Source organism: Aotus nancymaae, unplaced genomic scaffold (assembly GCF_030222135.1).
Source record: "Aotus nancymaae isolate 86718 unplaced genomic scaffold, 86718_ANA_hifiasm-v0.15.2.pri h1tg000057l, whole genome shotgun sequence".
NCBI lineage: Eukaryota > Metazoa > Chordata > Mammalia > Primates > Aotidae > Aotus > Aotus nancymaae.
The window spans coordinates 37,716,314-37,733,969 of NW_026988471.1; the positions used below are offsets into that span (position 1 = coordinate 37,716,314).

At 39.3% G+C, this 17,656-nt stretch overlaps 1 protein-coding gene across 1 annotated transcript in view; it reads left to right on the top strand.

The window, feature by feature from the left end:
- The window catches only part of ARHGEF33 (Rho guanine nucleotide exchange factor 33), a 101,259-nt gene that overhangs the window by 34,671 nt on the left and 48,932 nt on the right, over nt 1-17,656 (top strand). Inside the window, exons 5-9 of the mRNA XM_021670789.2 lie at nt 7,579-7,743; nt 8,059-8,180; nt 9,469-9,611; nt 13,376-13,435; nt 15,032-15,256. Coding sequence (XP_021526464.1) covers nt 7,579-7,743; nt 8,059-8,180; nt 9,469-9,611; nt 13,376-13,435; nt 15,032-15,256 — 715 coding nt within the window. The remainder of the gene's footprint in view (nt 1-7,578; nt 7,744-8,058; nt 8,181-9,468; nt 9,612-13,375; nt 13,436-15,031; nt 15,257-17,656) is intronic.

The following is a 17,656-nucleotide window of genomic DNA, read 5'->3' on the forward strand; positions in this document are numbered from 1 at the left end:
AATATATGTATAGGAAAAATTTTCAAGCTCTTTTTAAACAATGGGAACAATTTACTTTACAAGGAAGATAAAAGTTCTGCAAAACATCTCTGCAGTAAGATGCGATTGCTTTGCTCTTCTAAGTAGGGTTTACTTGGCTTCTGTCTCCCAACCATAAATTTAAAGTACATTTCTGTTCTTAAAAATCATGGAACTTTATTCTGACATAATTTGTAATATAAATGCAGCTTGGGCAAGGGAAACCCATGCTCCTCTCCAGACTTCAGGCAGTGCTGTCTGGAATATCTGAAAAGGAAGAAAACATTGACAGAGCTTGGTGGGAGATTGGGAGAAAGGATGCTTTCAAAGTTGGCTCTAAGGTTTTAAGCCCTGGTAACTAGGAAAAGAGAGTGCTCTCTCAAGCAGAAATATAGGAGTCCAGAAGAGTAGATAGTTTGGGGGAAATGTTATTCAGATTTGTTGAGTTTAAATGACAGTAAAGTGAAAATGACAACTACTTCCCAGAATTATGTAAGAGATCTTTGCTATAGACCAAACTAGGGCAAGCCAACATAGGATTATGAAAACATTACTTAACCATATTGCCCCTATCTCAGACCAGCTATAGGATGAATGGAGGAAACTGCCTAATTTCAATAGAATGCACATTTATTGAGCAGTTACTATGTGCAGAGTCTACTGCTTGACCTCGTGGCAGATTAAACAGATGAAACAGACATTCTCATTGATTTTTATTGTCCATAACCTGAAGAACACATAGAATAATAGCTGTTGGCTGGGCGTAGTGGCTCATACCTGTAATCCCAGCACTTTGGGAGGCTGAGGTGGGTGGATCACAAGGTCAGGAGTTTGAGACCAGCCTGGCCAACATGGTTAAACTCTGTCTCTGCTAAAGATACACAAAATTAGCCAGGCGTGGTGGTGCATGCCTGTAATCCCAGCTACTCAGGCAGCTGAGGCAGGAGAATCACTTGAACACAGGAGACGGAGGTTGCAGTGAGCCGAGATGGCGCCATTGCACTCCAGCCTGGGTGATGGTGCAAGACTCCATCTCAAAAAAAAAAAAAAAAAAAAAAAGAATAATAGCTCTTACAAGGTAAACTGTTGAAAGGATTGTAATAGAGGCATTGATAAAATTCTGTGGGGACGGGATGAATTAGTATTGACTGGAGGATTTGAGCTAGGTACTTAAGGACAAGTTGATCATTTGACAAGTAGGTATAGGTAAGGTTGTTTGGGGCAGGGGACTAGCTTGAACAAAGGCCTAGAAGCAAAAATTGGTTTTCACTCAGCGCCGATTTGATGCCTCACTGGTCCAAGTCCTCCAAATGCTTTCCTTGCCCACCTCCCCTCTGTTCTCATCTAACCTGTGTATGACATTTGAATGAATGTGAGTACCTCTTTAAAGTCAGGTATGATTTAAAGTCTATTCTAGATTTTATGTAGGTCACTCCCTGAATGTTGGCTAAATATAGCTGCAGTGGGGGTGGCCTCATTATCTTATTGTGTTACAAATCCTAGTACATCTGTTCACAGTGGATCACACAAAGCAATGGAAGTGAAGTTGGTCTCTATGACCTCTGTGATGCTATCATAACCCCATCCTTGTTTTAAAAGAACACTTCCTAAGCCCCAGTCTGTTTACTCCAAGCAACATTTAACCAAAAGAAGAAGAAGAAAGAGGAGAAGTAAAGAAAGAAGAAGAGAAAGAGGAAGGAGGGAACTGGGGAGGAGTTAACCATAACAGAATAAAATCTATAGTAGAAGGGAAGGCACCTGAAGCAAAATATGAAATTTTGGTCATTCTCTATCTCACTTTATTTTCTGGATAGATCCCATCCCTACCTGACATTATCGTATATATTACCTGTTTTTTTTTTTTTTTTCTGTCTCCTCATATAGAATGTAAGCTCTAAGGGCAGGAATTTAGTCCATTTTGCTCTCTGTTGAATTCTCAGTGTAAAGTACAATGCTTGGCATATAATACATATTCAATAAATACGAACTGAATGAATGAATGGATGACTATATTACAAGATGTCTATATTGCTTTGAGCCAAGAGGTCTGATGCACTCATTTAGTCTTGTGCCAAACAGTGTTGGGAAGATTTTGTCTGGGTCTTTTGGAAAAAAAGAAGAGATCCTCACTTCATACTCTAATCAAAACAAACTCCAAAGTGGATTAAAGGTTTAAATATTAAAAATTCAAACCATAAAATTTTAAAATAAGTGAATATTTCATTTGTCTCCAAATGTGAAATGTCTTTCTAAGTTAAAAAGCACTGGAAGAAATCACAAAGAAAGAGATTTGGAGTTCATCCACATTATAATTTAAACTATTTCCATCATAAAAATATTCTAAACAAATTTAGAGGCAAATAACAAAATTAGGAAGACACAACAGTATTTCTTTTTTTTTTTAATTGTACTTTAGGTTCCGGGGTACATGTGCATATAATGCAGGATTGTTGCATAGGTATATACACGGCAATATGGTTTGCTACCTCCATCCCTCTGTTATCTAAATCTGGCATTTTTCCCCATGTTATCCCTCCCCAACCTCCCCACCCTCCTCTGTCCCTCCCCTAACCTCCTCAACAGACCCCAGTGTGTGATGCTCCCCTCCCTGTGTCCATGTGTTCTCATTGTTCAACACCTGCCTATGAGTGAGAACAGACACATTAATATTTCAAAAGTTTAATCATAAATTAGTAGTTCATGAAGGCCAATAAAAATGGAAACTTCCAAAACCCCAGTAGAAAATGAGCAAGGAACACAGACAGTTTACCAAAGTAAAGTTATAGATGGCTAAGAAAAAGTTGAAGCTCAAAGAAGCAATGATGAAAATAAGGAGTACTATATTTTGACTAATTAGCAAATAATAATTAATAATATTTAGTTCTGGTAAGTGTGTGTAATTGTTAGAAACTTTTAGAAAAGTCTATTCCCTATTTCCTTTTTATCTTATCCTTTGTTCACTGCACATACCCCCTCAGAGTTGTTGAATCAGATCTCTTTTCCAGACTCAGGTGGTATCATTTTACCCTTTATTACTTCATTTTGCATATGGATTATAAAAATTATGATCCCATTAACATAAGAAGGGGATCCCATAATTAAGGCAACAGATGTAGTAACTGCACAATTTAGTGCTAACCCAACATTCACACTAATGATTTGAACTTCAACTGTGTTTTAAGCTCACTTGTAGCCTTAGGAATGTAAACACTGTGGCTTCTTCTATTTCTATTGTTTCATGTATTTTATTATTCAAGATATGTTTTTCCAAATCCACTAATTTAGGACATTATATATCATATATAACATTTCCAAGAATAAACAGACATATTACCATAACTTTTCAAATCCTCTGGTCAAATCTAACTTGTATTAATTCGTTAAACAGATTGCCTCCCTGTGATATAGTAGCTTTCCCTTTGGGTCAAATACTACTAACATCTTTGACCCACAGGAAGTTCATATTTAGGAATTTATTCTAAGGAAATAATTAGAAATATATACAAAACTTTAAAACAAAAACATAATTTGCAGCATTAGTTATAACATTGAAAAATTATAAGCAACATACATTTCCAACAAAAGTGAATTGGTAGGTAAAGTCTGGCAAATTCATAGGATGGAATATTATGTAGCCATCAAAAGTAGACATTCAGAAAAATTTTGAAGGGTATTGTAAATGCCTTATTGGAATATTAGGAGGGAAAAAAGAGAGGTAGAATCAAAATGTATCTGCAGTGTGATTTCAACCATATAAATATCTGCATTTATATGCATAGAACAAAATAGAAGGAAATGTGAGAGTTAGTGGTAATATTGAAATAATGAAATTCGTGATGATTCTATTTGGCAATTCTCTTTTTTCTTCTTTATTTTTCTCTGTAATGAAAATAATTTTTAAAAGAGGTGATGTGCCAAAACGACCTCTAATTGAAACACTATGGGAACCAGTCCTACAGTAATAGGTTTCATCATCAAAACTGCCATTGAAAGTTTTCCAGGATTTGTAAATCCTGATTGAGCCTCAGTCTCTTCTTGCCATTGAGGAATGTTCTGATACCAGAGAAATTAACTCTTCTAGGCCTGTAATGTATCCAGGGATCAATAAGAGAAATTTCCAGTGCACGAGGCTTCATGTCAGTCTCAATAAGGCCCTGCAAGAATGACTTTAAGGGAATATAGAGGAGTCGATTTGGGAAGTTTACTGTTGACATTCAAATTACTTGCTGCTCACTTTGTATTTTAAATCATTGCACTTCTGGGGATCAATAAAGAGCCCTACAATTGGAAGACGGAAGTTGGCAGAAAACTCATGTTGCTTCTGCAGTGACCCTGGTTTAGGGGGAAACCAAAGCAATTACCTTGGCTTCCTTGCCATCATGTATGTGCCACTGCGGAACACCTGGCTTTTGCTCTTCAACAATTGTAGGAATTGGGAGGTTTCCCAAACATCGACATTTATGACTTTGCAAGGTTCCCAAGGCACAGGTCCAGTTCCCCTAATTTACCTCTTGGTAGCCTCCTGACCTGGGTAATGTGGCAAAAAGGAAGAAATGTCTGTAAAACACAAGTTGAAATTTATGAAAATTAAATTTGAGGCCTGAGAGATCTTTCATGAAAAAAAAAATTGGAAGACACTGACTAAAATTCATCTTAAGAAGAGTTAAGAAGCCAAGAAAAGAAAGAAAATTGAAACTCAGAAATTAAGAGCAGGAAATAGGAAGAATTCGGACTCCTCTCCCCTATTTATTTGAGCCTAAGATGCCCTCTGTGGTACCGTAGGCTTTGAAGTACAAGTCTTCCCTGAACCTACCTCCAGTGGGAGCCCGCCTCCAGCGGCAGGATGGAGGGATCATAACCTCTCTAGAGCAGCTTCATGAAAAAATCAACGAGATGAGGAACGTGTTCAACTCGCTGGAGAACAAGGTAGACACCCGTTTCTAATCCTTGGGGTGGGCTGTGGGGTGTCAAAAAAGAAAGCTGAAGAGAGAGCAGAGAAAAGATAAGACGGTGTCTTCACAGTATTTATTGTTCACAAGGGAGTGGTCAGGTTGGTAGTTGAAAACCACTGTGTAGGGGCTGAAGAGATTAGGATCCCTCAGCATCTTAAAAGTGACATGTTGTATCAGGTGTGTGTCCTCCTGACAGCTTCCCTCCCTGGCTGGTCAGTGCTGTGAAGCTGTTTACAAAGCAGTAGCAAGACTTCAGTAGCAGGTACCCATGGAGCTCAGAGTAGTATGTTGGTAGGAAATGGGCACATGACTCAAAAATAGCTTCCAAAGACCCAGAGTACCTATGTCACCTGGCTGTTAGGGGAAAATTTTAATAATTTTTTGAGAACTGAGGTTCTGCAGGGAAGGAAAGGTCCTTTTCCTAGGAGTTTGCTGCTGCCTTTTGGTCTCTGCAAAAAATTCTGCCTAAGAGAGCAAGGTAATGAAACCTATTTCTGTTGGATAGTGGTTCCTTTTTTTTTTCCAAGCAGGAAACCTAAGTGAATGTCACTAAGATGAATGTCAGCTTTCCTTCTTCCAATTTTAAAACTTGCATACATTTTTGATTTGACGCTACATAGCTCTCAATTTTTTATTTTTATTTATTTTTTTTTTTTGCTCACAGAAGATACATTTACATAATGAAAAATTATCAGATCAGAAAGTGGTTGATCTGGTGATTTAATCCACCATGATGACTAAATTAGGACATGTGCCAAAATCCATTGCAAAGATTAATTACAATTTTAAATAATTGAAATGAAAAATAGATTGTTCATGATGTTTCCCAGCCTTCTAGCCCCAAACACTTGACAGGCCCTGCTTTTTTCCTCAAAATGATCTCTCTGGTTCCTCTTATTTCTCCCTACTCCCAGCAATCCTTTGTAAGGCACAATGAACCACAAAAACCCACATTTTTACAATGTGATACAGGAGACACTGTAGAGTGGGAGGTGCCTTTGTAGGTGGAAACCATGTGGATGACCTGATTCTGAAAATGTTCAGAAATACACATTCAAAGAAACTTTGTGAAGGTATCTGGACTTTAGTTTTCATTCCTTTAAAAGAAAAATATTTGAGGCCAGGCATGGTGGCTCATGCCTGTAATCCCAACACTTTGGGAGGCCAAGGTGGGCAGATCATTTGAGGTCAGGGATTTGAAACCAGGCTGGCCAACATGGTGAAACCCCATTTCTATTAAAAATATGAAACTTAACTGGGCGTGGAGGTGAGTGCCTGTAATCCCAGCTACTTGGGAGTCTGAGGCAGGAGAATCACTTGAACCTGGGAGGCAGAGTTTGCAGCGAGCCGAGATTATGCCACTGCACTCCAGCCTGGGTGACAGAGCAAGACCCTGTCTCAAAACAGAACAAAACAACACAACAACAACAACAACAACAACAAAACTTGATTATAGAATAAACCTTCTAAATGATTCTGTTTTAAAGAGACATGTGGAGCTAAGAGTTCCTCCACTTAGCAGAGTGTAAGATCATAAATGTCAAGAAAGTAATGTTATTATCTTATTGTTATTATTAACTTACTGTCTGTTGAAAATGTTTTTTTCATGTGTTCAATAAATAAAACTGAACTTTAGAAGTGCTTTATTTTCTCCACATTTCTGTTTGTGCTTAACTTTTTGATTTGCCACCTAAAGGGGGAGAAGAATGAACATTTCTTGAACATCTGTGTACCAAGTATGTGCTGTGGTAGGCAGCTTACCTACATTTATGCATTTAATTTTCAAGACAGCCCTGTGAAATAGATATTATCATACCTATTTTATGAATGAGGAAACTGCTACAACATGCCTAAGGTCTTAGTACTTTAGGACAGAACTAGGATTTGTACCCTACCTGATCCAAAATTGAACACCTCTTTCATGATGTCGGAGGTGACAATAGAAGTTCAGTGTGTGATCTCCTACGTGACCAGGACTGACTGCTGAAGATGACTCATATTACCATCAACAACATTCTGAGCTCCTACCATATTCATTAAAGCCTACCGTCATTGAAAATACCATTACCTCCCTTTTCCCATGATACCATCCAAGAGTATTTTTTTAAAAAAACCTTCTTTTCTTTCAAATAAATTCTCAGTTATGCTTAGTTCTTACTGTTTGTTTTTTAATTTCTTAACAAAGCAAGAACTGAATTGCCTTACTTCTTATAATAACCAGAGAGAATATGACCCATTTTCTTCTTTCACAGATTTTGAAGAGTTATTGGATCAAGATTCACATACATGTTTCTTTTCAAGTAAATCTCATTTTAATCAAAGGTGTCAGAATAAATAGAAGCTTGCAGAAGTACTTGTAAACTTAATTAATGGCTGGCTTACTTGTCATTTTTCAAGCTTCAGCATGTGCTATATAAAGAAGACGCTCTTTTTCTTAGACGAATGGGGCCAAGTTTGTCTTAAGTTGTCCAAACTGAAGTACACTAGTAAATGAGGTCTGTAGATTTGCAGAAGCCTTGTTTCTCAAGCAAAAGAAAGATTCAAGGGCCAATGGTGCCACTTGTAATAATTTTCAGCAAATTGAGTTAACTTTTCATGTATTATTTAGTTGCAGGCCCTAGCCTCTGAACTCAAAACTGGTTTCACAGAAGCAATGCAAGAACTGTCAAGAATTCAACATGGAGAATACGCTTTGGAAGAAAAGGTTAAGAGCTGCAGATGTTCCATGGAAGAAAAAGTTACTGAGATGAAGAATTCATTAAACTATTTCAAGGTAGGCCCCTCTTTTATTTCCTTGCTGACAAGAGAATTTTGGTCTCAGTAATAGGAGCAGAAAACTTGCCTTTTTCCATAGCGGCCAAATATAAGAATTTTTCCTCTGGGCCAGTCATAATTATCATGGAAAAATACCTTTCATGTTTTCTTTTTTGGAGCTCTGTCTTAAAATTTGAGGCCACAATGGAAGTAATTTTTTAAATCTCATTCATTCATTCAATAAATATGTATTAAAAGTGTACAGTATGCTAGATTATGTTATATACTTTTACCCCATGTGTCAGTTTAAAACACAGCAATTCTTATTTTTTAGGAAGAGCTGAGCAATGCCATGTCAATGATCCAAGCCATCACTTCCAAACAAGAAGAAATGCAACAGAAAATCGAACAGCTTCAACAGGAGAAGCGAAGAGAATCTCGAAAAGTTAAAGCCAAGTGAGTGTCTTTGAAAAATGTACCGAAAGCAAACCCATAAGCAATGGCTTCTGCAGAGGCACCTGGAACACCTTCCCCACTATCAGTATCTAGCTAGCTGACCACTGTGCTTCACAGCTTGGCATTTGATGAAGCTAATAGAATTATAACATTGGCTAATACCAAACATGGGTGGTACCTATTATGGAGAAAAATGCATTTAATACGATATGTAAAATGAAAGTGACATAAAATGGCATGAGTGCTTTGATTACAAGGGTAAAAATATGTAAAATAACAACTAGAAAGATATACTTAAAAATAATGATGGTTGTGTTAAGATAGTAGCACCATCAGTGATTTTCTTTTTTTATTAATTTTCTAAAATATCTCTAATGCAATTATTATTTTACTTCTAGGGTTGAAAATGAATTTATGTTAAACTATGCCTGGACCAGGTTGAATCAAGAAAAGTTTTACCATTAAACATACATAATCTTTATTGTTACTTATGTGGTTTTGTTTTTCATTTTTTCTTTTCTTTTCTTTTCTTTTTTGAGAAAGAGTCTTGCTCTGTTGCCCATGCTGGAGTGTAGTAGTGTGATCACAGCTCACTGCACCCTTGAACTCCTGGGCTCAAATGATTCTCCCACCTCAATCTCCTGAGTAGCTGGAACTATAGGTGTGGCCACCATGCTAGCTAATTTAAAAAAAAAAAAAATTGTAGAAATGGGGTCTCCCTATGTTTTCCCAGGCTGGTCTCAGACTCCTGGGCTCAAGTGATCCTCCTGGCTTGGCCTCCCAAAGTGGTGGGATTACAGGCATGAACCACAGTGCTCAGCCTACTTACGTGTTTTTAATATTAACAAATTGAAAATAGAATTGTAGGAATAATATGTGTGTGACCCTGGAGAACAGGTTGTTCTCAGGAGAGGACCTGCTGCTTTCTGGTACTTCTGAGTTGCATTTCTAAGTGAATGTAAATCACCTCAAGCAAATTGTCACCACTGCAAACTCTGAAGATCCTGATGATAAGGAAGCCAGTAACAAAAAAATAAGAATGTGGGTATTATAATTAGAAGGGTGGTTTGTAAATATTTGAAGTTTTTTTCTCCAACTGAGGTGATGAATTAAGTTGAAAGATATGAATTGCTAATATTTGACCACTTTTAATTTTCAAAAATAGCAATTTATATGGTTCAACCTAATAATTCAGACATTTCCTTGAGTTAGTCTGAACTGAATCTCCTTCTAATAGATCAGATATTAAGAACCAGAATGAAGCCTTGTCTTCATTTCTCTTTCCTAGGAAAACTCAGAAAGAAGAACACAGCTCACAGGCCGGGCCTGCACAAGCACAAGGAAGTCCTTTTCGTTCAATCAATATCCCTGAGCCTGTTCTTCCAAGCGAAGACTTTACCAACCTTTTGCCTTCTCAGGCCTATGAAAAAGGTACAGTTCACAAATCATACTGAATTAATCAAGTATTTTTCTCCTGATTCCCAGGGCTTAAGAATGGGTTTAACCCCTTCATCTTTGTTAGAGGAAAATGGTGTATTGCCTGGAATTTTTCCTTTTGTAACTGGAACTTAGGAGAATCTAGAGGATCTAAGAGACCACAAGTGTTTGCCCAATTTTAAATATTTTTTTTTTTAGTGGGGGGGAATACTAATCTGTATACTTCTAAATTTCAATTGAATTAAAATAATTTATTGTACAATCAATACTATGCTAACCCATGAGAGAAATATTACCAAAAAAATCACTTACTCTAATAAGTCTTTTTTTTTTTTGAGTCAGAGTCACACTGCTGCCTAGGCTGGAGTGCAATGGTGGGATCTTAGCTCACTGCAAACTCTGCCTCCCAGGTTCAAGTGATTCTCCTGCCTCAAACTTCGGAGTAGCTGGGATTACAGGCACCTGCCACCATGCCGGGCTAATTTTTTGCATTTTTAGTAGAGACAGGGTTTCACTATGTTGACCAGTCTGGTCTCAAACTCCCGACCTCGTGATCTGCCCACCGAGCCACCGTGTCCTGCCTGCCTTTTTATTTTTATTTTTTAGTTGTTTGAGTAATTCATTGAGAGACTGATAGGCACAACCTGGGAAAACTCACTTGATCCATCTGGGGACTGGGCTCATTGAAGGTGGCTCTATTTTCTTTCCTTTAGGACATGAACAGCTCTGCATAAGAGGATGATCCTTGCTGGGAAAGAGTATAGTATACAATAGGCTTAGAAAGTAAAAGTTCAGTGCCAGGTCTGGAGCAGCTAAACATGTTCACAAGATAAAAGGTTAAAAATTATTTTTACAAAGTAAACTTGTACATGTTTAGACAATGTGAAACAGTCCCCAGGGAAATAAATGATCACAGAATGTGTTGAATCCACTGAAAACAGCTGATCCAGATGATTTCAGTGCCCACATGGATTTAAATGAACTCTTTAGTGGCAACCCTTCCTTCCTTTCCTCCTACATAGACGTGGTCATAGTTTATTCTACTGAGTTGCTGCAGAAATTAAAGATTAATGTGCTATGATAAGACATTCTGCACATACTTGGCAGCTTGTGTTAAAACTCAGGGTTCAAGAACCAAACATTCAGAAAGTCTTGGTTTATCCACTGTTAATGATAAAATAGTACAACTTTTATCTATCGTCCCCAAATTCAGTAGCTTAAAATAGCAACCATTCATGGTTCACAGTTTCTCTGAGTCAGGAATCTGTGCACAGCTTAGCTGAGTGCCTCTGGCTCAAGGTCTCTCATTAAGGCTGTAATCAAGGCGCTGGCTATGGTTGTCATCTCCTGTGAGCGCTCTACTCAGGGGCATCTATATCCAAGCGAATTATTCACATGGTTATTGGCAGGCTCCAGTTTTTGTAACATGGGACTCTCTAAGTTGCTGCCTTACAATTTGGCAGCTAGCCTCTCCCAGGGCAAGCGTTCTAAAAGAATGCTCAAATACGGAAGCCTCAGTGGGTTTTTTGGTTGTTGCTGGGTTTTTTTTTTTGAAACAGAGTTTCACTCTTGCCACCCAGGCTGGAGTACAATGGCACAATCTTGGCTCACTGCAACCTCCACTTCCTGGGTTCAAATAATTCTCCAGCCTCAGTCTCCTAAGTAGCTGGGATTGCAGGAACATGCCACCACACCTGGCTAATTTTTGTATTTTTAGTAGAGACAGGGTTTTTGCCATGCTGGTCTTGAACTCCTGACCTCAAGTGATCTGCCCACCTCAGCCTCCCAAAGTGCTGGGATTACAGACATAAGTCACCGTGCCTAGCCCACAGTCTTTTCATAACCTAATCTTAGAAGTGGTAGTCCGTCTTTTCTGCCATATTCTATTCATTAGAGGCTAATCAGTAAATCCAGCCTTTACCTGAGGGAAAGGATTACATGAGGACGTGAACGCTAAGGGGTGGGGAGAATTGGAGCCATCTGGGTCTGCTTACCACAAATAGCTGACCTCCCGATCTGAGAAGGCAACCCCTTTAGGTGAGCCCTGATGCAACAACTTCATTTACGTGTCTTATGATTGTCTAACTTGTCAGTTGGAAATGTTATTTTGCAGGCCCAAGCATACCTTACCTTTGGGTTCCTTTCCCCATGCAAGACACTCTCAAGAAGATGTTCAGCCTCCCCACTCCTGACATATTCTTGCTTGAGAAAATGGAAAACTAATTTTTTGAAAGATATAATCTTCCTATCCATCTCTTCTTCTTACCTCCTGTTTATTCTACCCGTTCAACATTGGCTTTCATCCTTACCACTTCATTAAAACGGTTTCCTTACCTTCCCTGATAGTTTTTGGTACCCTTGATACCTGCCTTCTTGAAACACGCTCTTCTTTTGGCTGATACTGTGCTGCTTTGATTTTCCACCTACTTTCTGGATACTCCTTCTTAGATTCTCTTTGATTCCTCATGACTCTCAGAATAAAGTCCAAGTTCCTTAACACAGTTTATGTGACCATGTTTTAAATTGCCTCTGCTTTTCTCTTCAGACTTGTATTTTGTTACCCTTGACTTCTCTCTGCATTAAAGTCACCCTGATGTTTTCCCTCCCTCCCTCCCTCCTGCTTCTCTCCCTCCCTCCATCCCGGGCACTGTTTTAGGTGGTAAGATATAGGAATGAACAAAACAACAAAAATTCCTGCCTTCATGGAGCCTTTCCTCTGAGACAAGCAGACAGTGAGCAAGATAAGTAAGATCTGTAGTATGTTAGAGAGTGACAAGTTAATGAATAAAATAAGTAAAGAGGAATTGTAATTTTAAATAGGGTGCCAGACAAAGACCTGAAGGAAGTGAGAAAGTTCACTTATGGGCACTGAGGGGAAGGAAGAGAGGGAACAGCCAGTGCCGGGGTCCTGTGAGAATATGACTGACATGTTCAAGGAAGACCAAGAAGAACAGCAGGGCTAAAGCAGATTGAACCAGGGAGAAAACAGGAGGTGCAGTTAAAAAAACAAAAAAAAAAGAAAACAGGAGGCATGAGTTGGGAGCAGATATTCTAGCGCTCTATGATCATTACAAGGACTTTGGCTTTGACACTGAAATGGGACGCTATTGGAGGGCTAACCAGAGAAGTGATAGGTTTACTCTTTTTTTTTTTTTTTTGAGACAAGGTCTTGCTCTGTCACCCAGGCTGGAGTGCAGTGGCACAGTCTTGGCTCACTGCAGCCTCAACCTCTTGGGCTCGAGCGATCTTCCTATTTTAGTCTCCCAAGTAGCTGGGACCACAGGCACACACCACCATGCCCCGCTAATTTCTGTGGTTTGGAGGTGGGGCGTGAGACGGGGTTTTTGTCTTGTTGCCCAGGCTGGCTTACATTTTAACATGTATCATTTTATATTGTAACAGTATCTTTCTGTCTCTTTTTATTATTACCATCATACCACTGCCACCACCATTATAGCTAAACAACTATTTAACTCTTACAATATGCCAGGTAGTACTTCAAGCAGTTTACAAATACTAACTTATTTATTTCTTATTGTAATCCTTGAGGTAAGTACTGCTATTGTATCTTTTTACTGCTGCGAAAATAGCACTTTCCATACTATAGTGTAATTTCTAATTTTTTTTTTTTTATACTGCTCTGCCTCCCCCACAAAACTATAGAATCTCTGAGTCTGCCCCGAGTGCCTGGCTCATGGAAGGTGCTTAGTCCATGTTACTAGAATGAACGCTGAATGAACGCTTTCCTTTCTCTGCAGCCCAAGAGTCCAGATCTGTTCATGTAGGAGACAGTAATGTGAAGGGAATGATGGGTCCTGGTAAGTGGCTTTTCTCTTAGTTTTCTTTTTTCCAAGAAATTCCATTCTTTCCCTCTTCTACCTTCCCTGCTTCCACTTCCTCAGTTTCAAACCAGGCATGAAAGAACTCACAAAAGAGAAAGTTACGAAGTTAGGAAGATTCTAAGATGTGTACTAGAGCAGGTAGGTGACTCGTTTAAACCCAAGGAGAGAGAAGGGCTAGGAAAGCTTGAGACAAAGCCAGTATGCTTCCTTCTTTCTGGTTTATTTCAATGGCTAATGAATTCACACTTGCCAAAAACTTCAGGTAAATGTGGCATGACATAAATTTTCCATGGATCACACGCTGTATAGTTTAATTCAAAAATTATTTACTTTTACATCTGTGTAGTGCAGGTAATAAAGAAAAGACTAAATAATATAAAAGAAACAAAAGAAGAGAAAAGACAACAAAATTTTTAAAAGGATTTATTTAATTTACTTAACTGACAATTTGGTGGAATTTTATAAATTATTTCATCTTCCCTTTCTCCTTCCTTTCTAGCCTTAGGGTCAAGGAGAAAATGGCCGAAGAAGACATTGTTTTTGGCACCCTTCCTCCTCGTCTTTCTGTATTCTCTTCCCAGGAGTGCTCCAGCGCCTGGTGTGCTCACCTGAAAGGAAGCAGATATAAGGAGTCAATACATATTACTATAAATTTGCTATGCTATTTGATAAATTCATTTTTCAAAACTCCTTATTTAGTAAAGACTATGTATAAAGCATAGAGGATGTATAGACCAGAAACAGAGGGGACCCCATGCAGCTGCGGACACTTTTAATCCTTAATTGGTATATTTAATCCTCAAGGGTTAATTGTACCCAAACAGAGGCAGATTCATTAAGAGTTAGTAACCAAGGCTGGGTGCGGTGGCTCACCCCTATAATCCCAGCACTTTGGGAGGCCAAGGTGGATTGATCACCTGAGGTCATGAGTTCAAGATCAGCCTGATCAACATGGAGAAACCTCATCTTTACTAAAAATACAAAATTAGCCAGGTGTGGTGGCGCATGCCTGTAATCCCAGCTACTTGGGAGGCTGAGGCAGGAGAACTGCTAGAACCTGGGAGGTGGAGGTTGCCATGAGCCGATATTACGCCATTGCACTCCAGCCTGGGCAACAAGAGCAAAACTCCGTCAAAAAAAAAAAAAAAAAAAAGAGTAACAGGGCTGGGTGTGGTGGCTCACGCCTGTAATCCCAACACTTTGAGAAGCTGAGGCAGGTGGATCACCTGAGGTCAGGAGTTCAAAACAGCCTGGCCAAAAAACCTCGGCTCTACTAAAAATACAGAAATTAGCTGGGTTTTAGTAAAACCTTGGCTCTGCTAAAAATAAAGAAATTAGCTGGGTGTGGTTGCACATGCCTGTAATCTCAGCTACTCGGGCGACTGAGACAGAAGAATCAGTTGAACCTGGGAGGCAGAGGTTGCAGTGAGCCGAGATCACGCCATTGCACTCAAGCCTGGGTGACAAATGTGAAACTTCATCTCAAAATTAAAAAAAAGTAACAAACATAATTTTAAAAAAGATTTTGATAGCAGGTTTGTTTGTTTCCCCCTGCCTTCCCCCGCACACCAGGAGTGAACCCAACAACTCCAGAAGCAGAAGAAAACCTCAAGTCTTGCCTCTCGGCTGAGATCCAGCCCAAGGGCCATCTCCCATCTGGCATGTGGAGGCAGCCTAAGGATGGAAAAGAATGGGGTGAAGAATATGTCACCAAAGACCACCCAGATAAACTCAAGGAGGCCAGCCAGGGTAGACACAGCTCCTTGGAAAACGTTTTATGTGAAACCTCCTTAGCTGGTAAGTTCCAAGGGGAATGCAGGCTGATAGTTTAAAGAACGGGATGTACCAGGGCTTTGAACCCTAAGACGAGAATCCTTACAGTTTAGATTCAGTGGACCCATGAGGCCACCTAGTTCCTGGTTTCCTTTTCAGATGAACTAAAGCCTATAGAGGTAAAGGGACTCACCAGCACTTGGCCAGTGACTACCACCTCGATTCTGAGTGTTCATGACACTTCGTAATGTAGTGCTATGGTGGGAGTTGGGGGAGGCATGAGGCTGGTGGAGAAGAAGGCAGGACTGTTTAGCTAATGATGTGGAATCTTCCTTCTCTAAACAGACCCTTCATCAGTAGTCTACCACCAAAACATCACACCTGCAACAGGGCCTGTCCTCCCTCCTTTTTCCCTCCTTCCTTCCCTTCATATCATAAATCATTGCTGAACAATTACTGTGTCAGACAACGGCATTTCCTCCTGGCTATTTGGGGGGAGGTAATTTTTAAAAAATTATTTTGAATTTTTAAAATCAAATACATGAAAAGTCAAATAGTTATTAAAAGGTTTGTTGTGAAAAAGAGTGGTAACAACTTTAAACTCTTTTGACAGTTTTTTTCTGGCACTTGCTTCCATGATTTCTTTTTGGGGGCACAGGGGAGGAAGAATGGCAGGCTCAGTCTGGGTACACAGTCCTCTTCTGCTTCTAAGTTTTAAAAAAAAATGTTTAGCCAGGCATGGTGGCTGTACGCCTGTAATCCCAGCACTTTGGGAGGATCCATTGGACCCAGGAGTTGGAGCCAGCCTGGGCAACATAGTGAGACCCCTGTCTCTACAAAAAATAAAAAACCAAATTAGCTGGGTTCGTGGCATGTGCCAGTGGTCCCAGCTACATGGGAGTCAAAGGTAGGAGGATCACTTGAGCTCAGGAGGTAGAGGCTGCATTGAGCTATGATAGTGCCTTTGCACTCCCCAGCCTAGGCAACAGAACAAGACCCTAGCTCAAAAAAAAAAAAAAAAGTTTTACACTACTTTTTTTTTACTAATATTTTCTTGAGGGTTCATTTACATAGAGTAAAATTCACACAGCTTACAGTTAAGTTGATAGACATTTTACATGGGTATATCCCCTGTGATCAGCACCCAGATCAAGATATACAATATTTCTGTGCATGAAATAACCCTAGAAAGTTCTTTCATGAACTTTTCCAGTCAATATCCACACAGAAAACCACTATTGTGACTTCTAGTACCACAAATTAGTTTTGTCTGTTCTTAAACTTCATATGAATGGAACAATACAGTGTGTACTCTTTTGTGTCTGACCTCGTTCTCCTAACATAATGTTTTTTTTAAAAGATTTATGTATATTTTTGTACACAATTCATTTGGTAGTTCATTCCTTTTTATTAATCACATTGAATAAATTTATTACAATTTTAAAATCCATTCTCCTGTTGCTGAACATTTATATTGCTTCCAGTTTTGGGGCTATCATGACTAAGACGCTATGAATATATATATATTTTTTTCTTTTGTGACAGTCTTGCTCTGTCGCTGAGGCTGGAGTATCGTGGTGCAATCTTGGCTCACTGCAACCACTACCTCCTAGGCTCAAGGGATTCTCCTACTTCAGCCTCTTGAGTAGCTGGGATTACAGGTGTGCACCACCACATCTGGCTAATTTTTGTATTTTTAGTAGAGACGGGGTTCACCGTGTTGGCCAGACTAGTCTCAAACTCCTGATTTCAAGTGATTCGCCTGTCTTGGCCTCCCAAAGTGCTGGGATAACAGGTATGAGCCGCCGTGCCTGGCTTGCTATGAATATTCTTGTACAATTTTTTTTTTTGGAAGGGATATATGCCCTCATTTCTCTTGGATGTATACCTAGGAGTGAATTCTTTGGGTTGTAGGTTATGGTTATGTTTAACTTTAAGAGAAAATGTCAAGCAGTTTTCTAAAGCAGTTGGATAATACTCCCGCTAGCAATGTATGAGAGCCCTGTTGTTTCACATACTTTCCAATACTTGGGAAGGATGGTTAGTCCTTTCAATGTTAGCCATTCTCAGGGATGTGTACTGGTATCATACTATAGTTTTAATTTGCACTTGCCTGGGGATTATTGATATTAAGTATGTTTTTATATGCTTGGCTATTCATATATCTTCTTTTATAAAGTGCCTAAGTAAGTCCATTGACCAACTTTTTTTTTAAGGCAGAGTCTTGCTCTGTTGCTCAGGCTGGAGTGCAGTGGCGTGATCACAGCTCACTTCAGCCTTGATCTCCTGGGCTCAAGTGATTCTCCCTCCTCAGCCTCCCAAGTAGCTGGGATTACAGGTGTTCACCACTGCACCTAGCTACCAATTTTAAACTCTTAAAATAGCTCATGACTTTCTTGTCTTTCTAAGAAATCTTTGCTATCT